This window comes from Drosophila sechellia, chromosome X (assembly GCF_004382195.2).
Source record: "Drosophila sechellia strain sech25 chromosome X, ASM438219v1, whole genome shotgun sequence".
NCBI lineage: Eukaryota > Metazoa > Arthropoda > Insecta > Diptera > Drosophilidae > Drosophila > Drosophila sechellia.
In genome coordinates, this window is record NC_045954.1 from 21,484,860 (window position 1) to 21,501,941 (window position 17,082).

Genomic DNA, 17,082 nt, shown 5'->3' on the forward strand with positions numbered 1-17,082 from the left:
ACTACATTACTGAGCTCAAATATTTTCTAGGAATTTACGCAACTGTCATTTGCAGTGTTGAAAAGTGTTTTTGTTCAATTATTTCCATCCGATGCCAGTAGCGTTTCGTCCCTTTCCGACTCCGCCGTTTCGCTCGCTCGCACATATACATGTCATGAAGTTGTTGTTGTTAATTGGAATAAATTGCTTCGGTGCTTTATTTAAAGAGGAATTTGTTTTGTTGCAGCATCGTAAAACAAAATGCTTAATTAAGTTTTTGCTCGTGTTGCTTCAATTGTTGTTTGTCTACACTTTTTCCAAATGCCTCTGGCTGTGTGTGTGTGTGAGTGTGGAAGCGTCTGCGCGAGTGTGCAATTGAGAATGCTGGTAATGAACAGTTAGAAAATGCAATGGATGTTTGGACCTGCTTTACACACGTAGAAATGATACCCTAAAACAGTTCTTTGAAAACATCCGTCCGTCAGTCCGTCCGTCTGTCCGTTCGTATGAACGGTGTTAGCTCCGGAACAAAAAAGCTAAAAAAGTTAAGATTAGGTATGGTAACGAACACTTAGTAGCTCTTAGTAAATCTTTATTGTTCGTTCGCTATACACTCGATCTCCCGTGGTGGGCTTCTCCTCCGTTGACGACCGCTCACCAAGGTACTGCAGCGGCCACGCGTGATCGGTGGCGAGGATATGGGCTTAGGCTTAGGGAAGCGTCATCGTTCCCAGACTAGGGTTAACAGGTGCTGGGCTTCCAAGTCGAACGCCTTTCTAGGCGCAACCTCCTGTCCCGGCCGGTCCCGCCAGACGCCTGTTCAGTTCCTGCAGACTCACGGTAGTCAACGGCTGCCTCTTCCAGGCTATCGCCGGATGATCTTGCTCCTTATTGACTCTCAGGGCTGCAGCTCCCTTGTTGCTTCGTTGCCTTGCGTTGTTGACTCGTAACCTCGCTAACATTGACTTTCATTGCTTCCAGCGCTCGGCCGGCTTATATAGGCCTTCCTTAACCGTTATTCCTTGATATTTCCAGTCTCCAGAACCAAAATCCAAGGCTTTACCGTTATCCCGGTTCAAACTCCAGCTTGGTACCGTTGCTTTCCTTAAGTCGGCACGCCAACGCTCTCAGTTCTCCTGTAGTCCGGCTCTACTTTGTTCAGTCTCACTATTTCTCTCCTAACTCTCTTTCTACTGACTCCGTTTCCCCAAACTCTCTTTCCACAGACTCCGTTTCTCCAAACTCTCTTACTACGGATTCTGTCTCTACAAACTCTCTTTCTCCCAACCCTCCGTTTCGTACTCCCGTTAGTACGCTCTGATTTGTTGCGTAACTGTCAACAGGCAGGCCCTCCTTTTGCATTTGTGCGGAGTTTTAACTCCTGACATTCCTCCCTTTCTTCGGGAAACAATAAGCTCGTTCTGGCCGTCCTTGTTGAACACTCCTGAGATTTCCTCGACGCTCAAAGCTCCGTCTTTAGTTCCACAGCGCCGTCCGTCCTTCCGACCTTCTGTCACCTGGTCGCACTACCCCCTTTCGATCGAGTGTTGCCACCTTCTGACATCTCCAGCTGGTGTGGTGTTGCCACTCGGCGATTTTGATATTTTCTCAGTGCGACTCGTCATGTGCTGATTCTTGTCACAATATTTGCACCCGTGTGCGTCTTTAATGCCCAGCACAAACCAACAAAGACATCTGAACAGAATAGGAAAGCGATAATAAGTCGGGAAAATCAAAGATCAAATCTGAACTTAAAAAAAACAGAGAGAGATTGTGCTGGACGCCGAAGGAGCTGTAGAAGAAGAAAAAACAGTGAGAGTGAAGTTGACTGGAAGTGAAGTGGAAGTAGTAGAGCGAGAAGAGAGCCAGCGAAAACAATAAGGAATACAGAGTCGACTCCAAGAAATCGCCCTTTCAATCTATCTTTAAATGAGTAAGCAAAATATTCACATAAAGGGGCCCTGACAAACAACTCAAAAATTAAAACGGGATCAGCGTCATCTGGAGTAGGCAAATAAAAGCAGCTGGCAGACAAAAAAAAAAACAAAAAACAAAGCCCATACCAGCTTTCTACGCCTGGAAGTCACAAAGGAAAAACGCAAGACAGGAGGGAATTATCTCCTCAAAAACCCCACTAATCACAATTCCACTTGGACCACGAAATAATCATAAGCACCGTAAGCTTGAAAAACCCAGACCCGACCAGTTGCCCTTTTAAGTGCGCTACAATATGGCGTGCCTTAACGCCCTGAAGCAGGAAATCGAAACGCTAAAGAAGATCTTCCCGAAGAACCACGAGCGCTTTCAGATCCTCAATTCCAGCATCGACGAACTGCTCTGCTGTTTTATCGATAAGAATGGAAAGCGCTACGATATTCACGCCCACATAACGGAAACCTATCCCTTATCGCCGCCAGTTTGGTTCGCCGAGACCGAGGAGACGAGCGTTACAAATGCTGTTCAAATACTTAGCAATACGAATGAACGGGATAATCACGTGATCAATCAGGTGGGCATACTGCTGCTTGAGCTGTGCCGCCTTCACAACGTTCCACTGCCACCCGAGATCGATAATTTGGCTCTGCCGCTGCAAACGACGCCGACATCCGCTTTCCCCCTCCGCTGCGAGCAGAAAACAGGTGGCGGTGGAGCGGGGGGCGAGGGCGGTTCCCACGGCAACGATGACACCGAGTCAAATCAGGAGAAGATCAAGGATACCATCGGCGAAAGCGATCAGAAGAGCGAGCGCGATGAGGACTTTTCGCTGGAAATGGATGATGTACGAAGTACAAGCAAGAAGGACAACATGGAAGTGGAACAGTTAGCGACTCTAAAAAGACTGCGTCAAAATCAGATACAAGGCTATCTAAAGGGTTCCGTTTCGGGTTCCACGCAGGCAACCGCTCGCTTAATGAAGGAACTAAGCGAAATTTTTTGTCACACGCCTATAAGAAGAAGATGTTTTCTATTGAACTCGTCAATGATTCGATTTACGAGTGGAACATTAGCCTCAGGTCTGTCGACCCTGACAGTCCGCTGCACAGTGATCTGCAAATGCTCAAGGAGAAGGAGGGCATGGACAGCATACTGCTCAACATCCTGTTCAAGGATACGTATCCCTTCGAACCGCCATTTGTGCGCGTCGTCCATCCGATTATCTCAGGCGGCTATGTGCTCATCGGTGGTGCCATCTGCATGGAATTGCTGACCAAGCATGGCTGGAGCTCGGCCTATACCGTGGAAGCGGTTAACGTGCAAATTGCAGCCACTCTCGTCAAGGGAAAGGCGCGCATCCAGTTCGGGGATACCGAAGCACCGACCCAGCTCCAATACAGTTTGGCTCGAGCCATGCAGAACTTCAACTCTATCGTGCAGCTTCACGAAGCGACAGGATGGTTGACCCCGCCCAAGGAAGATGGCTAAAACCACATCCATCCTACGCCAACCTACGCCAACCTACACCGACCAACACCGACCAACACCACCCGTCGTAGCCCCTTACACCACCAGAATTAGCCTGACCACATCTGCCAAGCACGCATCGCGCATTCACTGCCGGCTTGATCTGATGTGTCTGATGTCTGATCTGGTCAGGACGAAGCCCCCATATTTAAGATGTCTCACGAAATTATATTGCTTGCAGCGTCGATGATCATTAACTACTTTCATATGTTTTTTTTCCCCACGTTGGGCGCCAGATATGACGAACTGATTTTGATTGGTCTGCTCGCTACGAGATACGTGCGGCTAGCTCAGAGGATTTTGTGTGTTCGTCCCACCAAATTTATATCAATCGTGATCACCCGGTTAGAACACTAAGTTGTTCTTATGTCCTTGATCTTTATTATTCGCTTTACACTGCAACTCGATCTCCCGTGGTAGGTTTCTCCTCAGTAGTGGACGACCACTCGCCAAGGTACTGGCGCGGCCACGCGTGATCGGTGGCGAGGATATGGGCTATGGGCTCATGGAAGCGTCACCGTTCGCAGACTAGGGTTAACAGGTGCAGGTCTCCCAAGGCGAATGCCTTGGACGTGCGCGCTCGACAGCCTCGTATCTGCTGTCCTCCGGTTTGCGTTGCCCTGAACTATGAGGGCTGCGCTGCTGGGTGGGTAGACTCGTTGGGCTGGGAATTACTGTCGTCCGCGGACCCACGGTAGTCAATTGCTGCCTGTTCCGGGCTATCGTCGGGCGAGATGACAACGCGTTAACCAGACGTCTGCTCTTCTGGTCGCGCCGGTACCGCACCTGCTCAGTTCTTACGCACGCTCCAGGCGATCTCTTGGTTACGTTACGCGAACATCTAAACAGTCGACCGGGCCTTCACCACAATCCCGCCACACAAGCGGGTCCTTGCTAGGACGGCTTATATAGGCCTCACTTATCCGTTATTCCTCGATATTTCCAGTAGAGCGGGACAACAGGAGAACCGAAAGCGTCGGTGTGCCGATTTTGGGAAAGCAACGGTACCAAGCCGTGAAATTTGGTTGTGGAGCCAAATTTCACGGCTTGGTACCGTTGCTTTCCCAAAATCGGCACACCGACGCTTTCGGTTCTCCTGTTGTCCCGCTCTACGTTGTTCCGTCTCACTCTTTCTCTCCAAACTCTCTTTCTACAGACTTCGTTTCTCCAAACTCTCTTTCTGCAGACTCCGTTTCTCCAAACTCTCTTCCTACGGATTCTATCTCTTCAAACTCTCTTTCTCCAAACCCTCCGTTTCGTACACCCGTTAGTACGCTCTGATTAGTGCGTAACTGGTCGATTTCCGTTGCATTTTGAGTGAAATTAAAATAGCCACACTTAGTTTTACAGCTTTTTGTTTCCGTCGTTTTTTGTCTGCGATTTCCACATACTTGTTGTTGCTGCTCGGTGGGCGGATGATGGGCGCGTGGGCCCTGTAAGGGTTAAGCTGCTAACCACGATGGGCAAAAAGCCGAAAGAAAAACAAAAGAAAAGTTTTATTTGCATTTCTTTGGCATTTCGCTGCCAAAGGAAAGTGAAGCGAAGTCTGCAGGTATGCGATGCGGCAATTCCTGGCCCAGAATCCAAAATCCAGGATCCTTCTGCAGGATGGCTTTCCGGCCCAGGGGAAGGTCCCTGTTCACGTGAAACTTGTTTCATCTTGAAAAGTACAACACAGCAATGGCTGCAAAAAATACAACACAAAAAAATTAAATAAAATAAAATGCGGGAAAAAAAACAAACTCATTTTACACAGATTCCTCGTCGTTCCCACTTTTCAACTTCCTTCAGCCAAGCCATTCAAACCCATTTCTCTACATATAACCAATTGAAATGAATTTGTATCCTGTGGACACACACACACACAGGCGCACGCATGCAACAACAACAAGGAGAGCAACAAGGACGAAAGAGGCGAAAACTTTGCCGGCAAACTTTGACTTTGGTTATTGTTACAGTTTAACTTTGTTGCCTTTGCTATTCATCGTTTTGGTCTTATTTCGGGAGTCACTTTTTCGACAGGATATGCGCTATCTGATTACCCATTAAAAGTTTAAAAATGATACATACATATGTGTTTTAGATGGATAAAATCTCTGTAGAATCATATATAAATTTAATTTTTTGAAACCAGTTATCGTTGGTTTTAAAACAGTTGCATAATTTATCAGAAGTCACAATTATCATTTCGAAATATCCTTTGATTTGTACCTAATCATTTAATGTCATTTAACAAATAGTTAGGAGTATTAAATCTTAATTTATTCTAAATATTTGTTATGTTAGTAGCTTATTATCTAGTTGCCCTTTTAGTTAAGTAGCTTTACGCATTTTTAAAGTAATATTTTATGCTGCTCTGTTAAAGTAAAGTTACTTTCGGTGGAAATGTTCTTTTTTGCTTTTAATTCATAGGTATAATGGGTATTTCCAAGTCGTGTGCGTACTTCCTACCGCCTTCAGCTGTCCTTATTGTTGCTGTCTTCGCTTTGTTGTACCGCTTTTGCTCTTGTTGCTTTTGTTTCGCCCGATGTTGCTGGTGTCGCCAACGCAGACGTCGCCGTCTTCTGCCCTCGAAAAGTGGGGCGGCAGCTGGAGGGGGCGTGCCAAAGGGAAACTTTTCAAATAAAATGATTTCTTATTTAGGCAGCCGATTTGAGACACGCCCCCACACCCACACCCTTGCCCATTTCCACTTCCATTTCCATTCCTCGGGCCGGAGCAACCATTACTCGGAGTTCGGAATGGAAATCGGTGCGGTTAATGGAATCGGTGGACGGGTTTGTATTGAAATAAGCAGAATATATATCTTTATTCAAAGAGTCTTGAATGTTTTTACATGGAGGACTCGGCGATCGAGGCAGACGCCTCACTGGAGGACTCGTTGGAGCTCTCCTGGGAGGAAGAGTCCTCGGAGGAGGATGAGTTGTCACCTTGGGGAGGTCCTTGCGGGAGTCCCTGAGGAGGTCCCTGAGGAGGTCCCTGGGGTGGTCCCTGCGGCGGGCGGAGTCCTCCAGGGCCCTGAAGTGGTCCCAGACCTCCCTGCGGAGGTCCTGGAGGACGACGTCCTTGGGCAGCAGCCAGAGCCACCAAGGCGAGCAGAACGACGAGGAAGAATACACGCATTTTGATCTTGTAGACGATTGACTTAGCAAATTCAACTGACTTCACCAACTGCACCCGAGCCTTATATATACCTCGATCTCTACGGAATCGGATCTATTGCAGGTGTTTTGCAATTCCATGTTTTCGATGGACAAACAGAAACTCTGTGCAAACAGCGATGCGCCAAGTGGAGCTGTGTAAACCCTTCATAACGGAAATACTTGGCCAACTGGTGAACTGGTGATCTTAAAATATTAAACAAACTAACCTCGTGGTTATGAAACTTTTGATTCTTGACTTCTTAAAGCTATTCCGTGTGATCTAATGAATAAAATGTAGATTTTTAAGAACAGCTTTAGCTCGATTCGTTTCTTTTTCATTTTAGCAGAATATGAAACTATTGGATTTCAGTTTCATAGATTTTTCTTTTCCGTAAATATGCATTTTGATTTCGCTTAAAGCTCTTCTCAGCACACCCGAGATGGGGAAATATAAAAATGGCAATGAAACAAAGTCGGGCAAAACAATTGAGCTGAAACCTTAAGCTGCTTGCTGGGATTTGGCCAAAGAAAGTGGAAAGTACTTGCACTTGTCTCGCCCCCACAAATCCGCCACTTCGCGCATTTCAAAGATCCTGGAGCATTTGCCACTTGGATGATACACCCAACTTATAAAAATTTCTGCACATGATTCCGCTTTATTGCTTTATGACTGTGTGTGAGTTTTACTTGCAAGGGTGGGCAAATTCGTGGAAATGTCAGTCGTCTCTCTGGTACTAAAAAATGTTTCAACATTGAGATTCGGCTTCTTGCTTTCCGGTTTTTTGAAACAGGAGCCTCTTTTCAGCGACCTTGCTTTTAATTTTTGTACTTCGGGCTCTTTTGTTAGCCAGCTTAAGTTTATATTTAGTTGTAGTTCTCAACTTTAACCCTGTTTTCCTTAGTGTACATTCTTATGAATATTTCAAAGTACTGCCAGGCTCAAACTGTGACATTCAGACTGAAATTTGCCTTTATCCCGCGGAGAACAGCACGCACCCACTCTCGTATATCCACATAGTATCCTTGCAGCGAGTGTATAGCGTACCCTAAGTGTTAACACTTTCACTCGCTGGATTTCTTTTCGCTTATATTCCTGTCTCGCAATTGGCGGCATGTAGTGTTGCTTATGAATCTATTTACAACAGCAACAAAAGGACCTTTTCCGTACTCGTAATAACCTTTGATGATCTGTTTCCACGGCGCGTGCTGTGAATTGTCAATAAAAAGGCAATTTCGACGCTCTAAAACCAGCTCGGTGGACTGGATATTCCCCTTCAGCACCGCACTTTCCACTTTTCGTATGTGGCTGCCGTTATGTGGTAGCTTTATGAAGAGCATGGGTGTACGACAGGGACTCGCAGGATGCGATACAAAGCTCTAGTTGTCAGGATTCATTTCTGAGTTCAATCGGTGGGAACAGGATAATCGCCATAACCTCAAGAATTGGCGGTCGCTTCAATTGTGGCATAATTGATTTAATTCTCCAGATAGAAATTAAATTTTCTCCACCATCAGTTCATCTAAACTTAATTTGTTATTCGTGTATAACAGTATTTAATGCGAGCTCAAAGGATACGGATTATTTATACCAAGTAGCCTTCCACAGGACTGCTGCCAAGGACGATTAGAAAGATTCCCCAACGGGCTTGATTATTGGGGTAATGGGCCGCCCGGGCGTCCCCTTGATTTGCGGTCAGCTGTCGTTGCCATCGGTCACATTTTGATTAACCCGAACGCAAATCCACTCACACACTCAGATAAACACTCACCGGAATGCTGATGAGGCATTTAGTGTCTGGTGTCGAAGTCCGGTTCGCATGGTCATGGGATCGGCTGCCCCACCTCCGCATCCGCATCTTCATTCGCATCCGCATCCTCATTCGCATCCGCATCCATATCCATCCGGAACGTACTGCTAATGCGCCAAACGGGGTCTAATAGGACTGATTCGATTGCACAATCGGTCAGTCCGCAGGCCAAGCTCCAATTTCGAGTTTCCACTCCCGAAACTGGTGAATCTGGCGAAACTACGAAAGCTCCCAAACTACCAAACTACCAATCAGCCAAACGCCCATTTCCAACCCCAAACCATCAGTGAGCTCGGTTGAGTGAACTGGGGCCAGAAATGTTATTATGCAAAATAATAACAACGCATCGCACTATGAAATTAAATTTTGAATCCCAGCAGTGAGTAAACTTAAAATACAAGTTATTGCAACACCACAAATCGTTTCACATGTGTGGATCCCAGCATGCGAGATGCCTCATGACTGCATTCGACTCCGCCTACGACTACGACTTCTACTCGAGTCCTACGGATGCGGATCTGTTCCGTGCTGCCTGCTCATTTCATGCCATTGAAAGACCTTCGATGGCATTCGGTCAAGTAATTGTAGTTTCTATTTAATACCCCAGAAACTAGTCTTATCATGGGCTATAGGATTACAGACTAACAATTTAGGGAAATATTTTGATTACGAAATCCTCGCACAAGCCACTCTATTATATATGTATTTAATATATGTATTTATATGTATTTAATATTACATATATATTTAAATGCATTAATATTTTACCCATTCTGCCTTAAATGCCAAGCAAAGCTCAAGCTAGGAAAACGTAACGAAAGCAGCGATTAGTGGTTTAGAGTCAAGAGGATAGTAACGACTTTAGATTACCTGTATTGAGCACATTTCGAACTCTTCCTTATTTTACCCTCTATTTAACATGCAACCGAATGGCAGGTATACTCGCATCGATTGGATAAGCGTATTCCCGATTCGTGTTGATGGTATCTGGGAACCGCCTCTGTTTTTCCGCAGCAGTTTTCTGGCTCTTTTCATTCCGTTCTTGGGGCCGTGGATCGGGGATTCCCCTCGCTGTTGCATTTGCCGTTCTTGGCTCGTTTTCGTTTTCGTGGGAGTTGGAAGACAAATTGATTTCATGTCTGAAACTTCTTAAGCGCCTGCACCGGGGGAATCCTTGGCGTCCGCCCCACTATCTCCGCACCCCCTTCTGGTTTCCGTCTGTGTCTGCGGCCATCCGTGTTGTGTTTGTGTTTTCAAATTTGCTATTGCACACATGAAGCGCAGCCAGAGCCACCTACTGAACCACCGGCTGAATTCGCTGCTTTTTTGGGGGTCCTTCTCGTATCTACTCGTACGTACCTACCTACATACTACGTTCTGTCGGTCCTTTTGAAGTTGGTGTGTGCTGAATTTGTCTAGAAATTGATGCGCATGCCGTCGAAACAATATAGCGAGACAACAGGGCAATGGCAACATGTTGCAAAGGCCAGCCGGCCCGGTCCCCTTTCCCTGATCCCCCCTGCCCCCTTCCCCCGCCACCGGCCACCGATGCACCAGCCCCTTTCTCCACCGCCCCACCAATTTTGGTTGCATGCTTTTGGCGAATATTTTGCGGCACGTCGCTGCGGCTTCGCCTCCGCTGTCATAGACATGAGCAATAGACAGATACATACAATCGAGCACATGTGCACTCGTGCCAGAAGTACACTGAGCGAAAATCAGTCGAACTGGGAGCAAGTTCCTCGGGTATTGTTGTCAGCATTTCTAGCATTGGCTGAGTTCTTATCTTTCCATACTTTCAGTTATAGTCGTAAAATAAGGCGATTGATCGGAAATACAATTCAGGACATAATTTTCAAATGTGAAGTGATTGCTCCTTTCTGAACAGGACTAAAAAGTGAAGGCCTCAAAGGCCAGATTTACATAGCACTTTAAAACTGTCCACTGGATGGACCCATTTTCGAAAGTGCACTTATATATAGCTGCGTGTGTTGCCGTATAAGTATATGGCTAAATATTTGCAATTTCGTGTTCGGCATTCCCCCAAGTGTGGCCATAAATTGGACCCTCTTTAATACGAGGTGCAAGCGATGCCGCCCCTCAATCCTCTTGTTTTCCCACATGTCCCCTGCCCTTGCTATCGATTTGTTATCCTTTATTTTTCTGTTGGCTTTCCTAATCAGTTTGGTGGTCGTCGAGGAGCTGACCCAAAGAAAGCAACCAAGGGATTCAAGTCAAGTGGAACAAAGTGGATAAGATGGGGAGGGGTTCGAGGAAAGAATCTGTAATGCATGTTGGCGGCTCATTCAGTCGAAAAGGATTGGGTTATGATCTATCGAGGTTTCGGGCCATCCCGTGGGTATTTCCAATATAACTTATAAGGTCGGATATTAACTAGCTTAAGAATAGAGTAATTGGAGATACATTCGGTGATTAAATAAGCGAAAGCAGCTTGTGATTAACAGTAACTTATTTACGGCTTCGCCAAGCACCTTTAATCAACACCCCACCGGATAGCTTGCCTGCAGTATAAAAATTAATTATACCGTTGTTTACGGCTTAAGTAAATCCCCTTAATTGATATTCCTTTTCAGTGGTTAAACGGTTCAACAACTTTCTCTATCATTGTATAGCTCTCGGGGGAGACACACGAGCTCATAAAGTACTTTTCGCTTTTCGAACGCAGCACAAGTGGAAGTTGCAGTCGCAAGAATGAAAGCAAATTCCACACAATATTTGCAGTATCAATAACTTGAACGTTTTTAGTTATAACAACAGTTTATCCATACTAAGTACGATGCTGGGTGACTCCTAGAGCATACCCGTTCTCCAAGGACCCTCATCAGTTTTGTTCTCCTCCATCGACTGCGAAACTATGAAATGCCAGTCAAAAAAATAATACAAAAAAAATAAAAGAAAACAGCAAGAGTTAGGATGAACTAGACGTGGCAAAGGTAGAGGGGGCGGGAAAAGTTTGCACTGCAACTTTTTTGTTTTCCACACGCTTTCGAAGCACTTGCAGTCGCCTCTTCCGGTCTCTTCCCGCCGTTTCCCGCTTTTCCCGATTTCCCGCTCTTCCCCCGCCGCCCAGTGCAACGGAGTATGCGTGAAAATCTTGGCAACTTGTTAGCTTATCCGGTGATTACATCGATAATGCTACGTGGTGTTTTAGCTTCCCGACTACGTGCTGTTTATGCCCGGGGAGCCAAGCGGGTCGGCCTGTCCATGGAAATACGAGAGGGGCTGTGCTCGTGGATGCGGCGGAGGGAATCCCGTGGAATGATACTGTTGCCATATCTGTTCGACTGTCTCAATGTGTCTGGGCTTGTGCCGTGCTACTTTTGGCCAGGACTAAGGACGGCGGAAAGCCACTCAACTATTTCCATTTGTTGTACTCTGTCGATAAGTGGAACCCTTTGCATTTTGTCGGCTCTATGTGTCCCTTTCCAACTGGCAGAAAAAAAAGGATTTGGACTTGGGATGCCTCTTACCTTTTATACACCAACAAATGTGCTATCACTATTCATGGAAACGGAAATCCATGCTGCACGATTGTTATTTAAGAATTTTCGTTACACTCTTCTATATTTCCATCTAATATGTATTAAGTACTTGTATTACTAATTACAGATTGTGCCTACACTTGCAGGGAAATTGTGAGTTCGACCTTCAGTCAAGTCGCATATCTCCTCCTGGCAGCTTTTGGCATACAAATGCGCAAGCTGCAGTTCTTGGTGGCGTTTACAGATACCCCGTAGTGCCCCTTTTCACCCTTTTCTGGCCACCAACTGGTACATTGTACACTTTATTGCCTTCCGCCGATTCGACTCGAGTCGAGAGTCGTAAGCAGATACATTTGTATGGGCGAGCATGTATGTGCTGCTCCACTTAGACCCCCGCAATCGTCCGGAATCGCCTGGAAAGGATCCTCTGCAGGACTCACGCCCTCAGCAAGCCATTTCACTTGCTGTTATTCACGCGCTCAATCAATATTTCAAGTTTTTACAGCCAGGAAAAGGGCGTGAAGCAAGAGGAGCTTGCCATCGGTTTTTGTTGCAGCTTGCGGTGCACATTTCGTGTCGTGTTCGCTTCCTTTTCTCGCCAGCTCCTAATGCAGTTTCTCCTGGCTCTGAGTCTGGCACTAATGACATTTCATTGGTTCTGATTTATGTCCAGTTGTTTGCTTCTTAGCCGGTTTTTTTTTTCACCCCACCACCTTGTCTTTTGCATTGATAACGGAGGCGAAGAAGTTCGTACAGGGAAGGTAATGAGTCAACAGGTGGCATTATGGCCCTTTTCCAAACCCATTTGCCACTCTAAGTACACTGAAATAACTGCCCCAATACATTAATTATGTGCAATTTGTATTGACCTTTATTTAATTTATTAATATTTTATTCCGAATTTGTCTACGACTTAGTTATGTTCATGATTCTGATGTAACACAGAAATACCCTAGGGTAAGAGTAAAGTAAAGCCTTAAATTTGTCTTAAACTTCATTAAAATAATGTCTGCAAGGGCTGATACGTACTAGACTATCCTGCAGATATTCTAACTCGTATTTGTAGAAGCTCTAACGTCCTAACAACGCTCTGGATAATAAAACTAAATTAGTCAATTATTATTTTTATCATAGGCCTATCTGCCGTTTTGAAACTGTGGCAATAAAGCGAAACTTAACAAAACGATATGAAATAAAAGGATGAGCTTATTATCCGCCACTTGAAATTGTTGCGTAAATTTAATTCCAACTTGGCACGTTAAAGAAAGCTGCGAAGACAATTTGATGAAGTTTTATATTATGCCTTTTCGCAGTGCTATATGGTATACGCTACATGCCATATGCTCCTATATGCTAGGCACCCACCACCCACACTGCGTGCTCGGAGGCGCTTGCGAGGCTGGGGATGGTGCGCTTGCGGTGGAGCACGGGGACGGAGATGTCTTGGGCCTGGTTGAAAGTTGCTCCGCCATCTCATCCGGATATCCAGCTACCCGGCTACTACTGCTGTTGGTTCCCATCTCGCAGGCCGTTATGTTAACGCAATTATTACGCATTTCTTATGATGTAATCAGACGCAGCTTGGTTTTCAAATGAAAATATGCCATCCTTATGCCCATTTCCGTATCCGCATCCCCACCCGCATTCGCAACCTGAATCCGGAATCGAGAATTCGCTGCCCGCCCCGCCAGTTTTCCTTGCGCTTTTTGCGGCAAAACTTTCGCCAGGTGAGCTGCCGCTGCCGCCGTCCGTTTTCCCTGAAAATGAAGCAAAATAAAACTAAATTATGGCAATTGAAAATGAAAAGCGAAAATTAAGCGCATAATGAGTCGCAACGGAGGGGGATTTTCGTGGGCGGAGAGAGCGACGGGCGGGGAGATGGGGGAGCCAAGATTAAAGCAACAAGCGACAACAATACAGGGTAATATAATAAAAGGCCGACAAACAACAAACTGCCAAATTATGAGGCAAAAGTTGGCGTGAAGCAATCTCAAGAGCAAGACAAAGGGACCCGGGCGATTGGGGGCGTGGTCGCGCAGGGAAAGCGCATTATCCATCGCCCTAATGCACTGGGCTCACAATGAACCTGCCGCCCTCAACGTGAACTCTGCCCTGGACGCCACTTGAAGAAGTCCTTGGATTGCTGGCTTGGTGGCCGGATTTTCGCGGTATTTTTGGGAGGAAGGGTGTGGGTTGGTCTTTGGGGCCGCTTTTCGCTTTTCGGGGGAGATGAAATGCCTGCCGGTGTGGTTTTGCGGGTAGGCTGGAGGGGAGACTCAACTTGAGTATCGCAGGGCGGGCATAAAAAATGCACATTCTGGTAAGATTTTTGATCACTAAAAAGTTCAACAATCTCATTTTCTAATCCCTGTTCAATGCGAAGTTCAACGATTAGTTGTGTCACTAGAACTACCAAAAAGTAAACGATGCTGAAAATAAGTCATCAATTGATATTAAATTTTTTATATATTTTTTCTACTTTTATATTCGCTTAAAACCACGGAACCCAAAAATACATGTTCATTGAATTGGAAAACCTGAAACGCTTTGGTTACTTTTTGATATTTTTGCTATCGATTTTAAAAATCGACCATTTAAAGTTCAATTAAAGAGCCAAACCATTAGCTGGTGTTTGGGAACGAGACACCCTGTATACGCGAACAAGTCACCCTTTATCTTTGTGTACACTATCATTTGTCTGCAGCTTCAGCGGAGCTTATCAGCGGAATCAATGTAAGCATCGCACCGCTGTAATTGTCCGCGAGCTTGCCCAGTACTTTTCCAAACTTCTAAATGTAACTTGTTTACGGCTTATGCTAGTTTAATCGTACAGCCAAAGCTTAATTTAGTCACATTCTTGATCTGCGATAAAACGTACGCAACGGTGTCGGTCTAATGAATATCAAGTGTCTGAAATTAACCAATAAAATAAAATAAACAGTAACACTGGCGGTTTTATTTATGAACAGCTGGGTTTAAACGAAGGGCATAAATCAAAGCGAATAGTTTTCAACAAAGCACGAGTTGCGAAGAATTCAAAAGATAAACTTAACGTTTTTTGAAAAAGTAATGATAAATAAAACTAAAAACGCCATTCATAGAATGAAAGTTTGACCAGTTGAAAAGTTCTTTTTATTTGATATAAATTTTATACATTGGCCAAATGTATTCAACGCGATTTTGTATTTTTTCCACCATTTAAAAACAATAATGGTGCGGGATTATCTGAAACAAGGATACAATTTCTGAAAGCCGGAACTTAAACATATTTTTTGTGACCCCGTCACAGGACATTTTTGTCGCCTGTCAAAGGACTAATGCATTCGCTGCATAGCTGCATGTGGATGCCTCCCGTTTAACATCCTTTTGCCCACGTGCAGCCAGCGAAAGGGAAACAAACGGCTCTGTCACTCAAATCTGACACAAGACAAATCGCATTGAGGCGACTGCCGAATTGATCGCCCGACTTTGCCAGCGCCGCCTTGCCCCCGGGAAAAGTTCCCCGGAAAATTCGCTACACTCGAGCAATCAATTCACAATTACGGAACTGCCGCTTCAATCTCATCCCCATCCCCATCCGCATTCCCAGTACCAGGCACATTCGCATCCACATTCGCGCGAATGCAAAGTTCAATTCAATCATTCAGTTGTCACTGGCAAAAACAATAAGGGAAAGGATGCACCGGTTGCTCCGTGTGCTGCCTGCATCTCAGGATCGAAATCGAACACAGATACATACATATACACATATGTTTATACACAACAGACATCTGTAATGGCATTTGCGATGCGAAATCTAATGAAACGTGTTTAAAACAATTTGTTCCCAATATCGAATTATTCACATGAGTGCATTTTGACTTCTTTCCATGATGCCAAAGGTGTTTTTGGTGAGCCGTCATCCACGGGTGCAGAAGGGGTTTGGAACATGCAGGGCTTAAACGCGCGTGTGTGCGTGTGTGTGTGCATAAATTAAGATGTGTGCGTTTGCGGCGCAAGATCAATGCTCATTTGGCTGGCAATCAATCCGAGTCCCCGAGTCCTTGTGGGCACTCAGCCAGGCTAAAGACACTTACTTGCTCGCTGGCACTTCAGTGCACTCAAATTGGTATTTGGGGTTGCGAGTGGGGCAGTGCCATTTGGAGAGGAATGCAATTTACTGAGCAAAAGGATATCATTTTGTTGTTTGCTGCTCTTAACATATTCTTCTCTACCAAAAATGGCTTTTGAAGGCACCAAGCTATGGATGATGAGACACTACAGTTACATATGTGTCCCGACTATTCGATGGCCGTTGCTCAATTTACTTAATTTATATCAATATTATCGTAAACTAATATGTACTGAATATGCTTATATATAACTACTGTTAATAATGCTAGTCCATATACAGACTAAACTATCACATGAACACCGATTTGCGCACCAATAAAGTAACAATCCCATCCTAGTCTTTCAATTACTAGATCATAGTGTTCTCCTAATATGCGCTACTTTTGAGATTCTCCCTTAAATAGTTAACTTAAGTATATCAGTCCTTTAAACTGTTTCCTTACATTTGTAAACTTGTATCCTAAGTGAATGTAACTTATTTAAACCTTAACTTAGTACAGAGGTTATGTTTATGTTTTTACCTCTACCTTTAAATTATGTGAATCTTATTTGGAGATCTCTCGAAGAAAATTAGTGGACGAACAGAACTAAAAAAAAAGGTAACCATGGAGCTTTCCCATCTCTAGACTTTCTTTATGAATGAACCGATCAATCAACTGTTAGTTTTCGCAGAGTTTGCTGCCCAACTCACAATGAGATAAATTACTGCCTTACTAAAACTTTTGCACGAGAGTGTATATTTTCGCACGAATAAATATATTTTGCAAATTTTATACACTTTAATCGAAGTTACTAAAAACAGAAATATTTGTCATTTGCTCTTACAATAAAACCTTTTTCGACGGTTTAAAGTCATGGGAAAATGTTATCTATTAGCGACTATTTTCCTAATTTCAATTTTAATTGTTTGGAAAATGGTAAGATTCTAAAAATTTGTTCAAGGATACCTTGTCAGTGATAAAAAATAAATTTCTTGAGGAAAAACGCTCTAAGTTATTATAAGTCATATAATATTAAGCATTAAAAAAAACCTAATTGTTAAAGGACAGACAATGAAGGTATATTGAAGTATTT

The 17,082-nt window shown here is 44.5% G+C and overlaps 1 protein-coding gene and 1 pseudogene across 1 annotated transcript; one reads left to right on the top strand and one right to left on the bottom strand.

The window, feature by feature from the left end:
* The first annotated feature begins 1,956 nt into the window (after window positions 1-1,956).
* Window positions 1,957-3,602, top strand: LOC6615240 (annotated as a pseudogene).
* Window positions 3,603-6,219: 2,617 nt separating this feature from the next.
* On the bottom strand, window positions 6,220-6,615 carry LOC6615241 (basic salivary proline-rich protein 1). Its single transcript, XM_002039610.2, has one exon. The coding sequence runs from the start codon at window positions 6,562-6,564 to the stop codon at window positions 6,274-6,276; it is 291 nt and encodes a 96-aa protein (XP_002039646.1). The 5' UTR covers window positions 6,565-6,615; the 3' UTR covers window positions 6,220-6,273.
* Between the last annotated feature and the right edge of the window lie 10,467 nt (window positions 6,616-17,082).

Coding starts and splice junctions, on each gene's coding strand:
- LOC6615241 (XM_002039610.2), bottom strand. CDS start 6,564: ATGCGTGTATTCTTCCTCGTCGTTCTGCTCGCCTTGGTGGCTCTGGCT.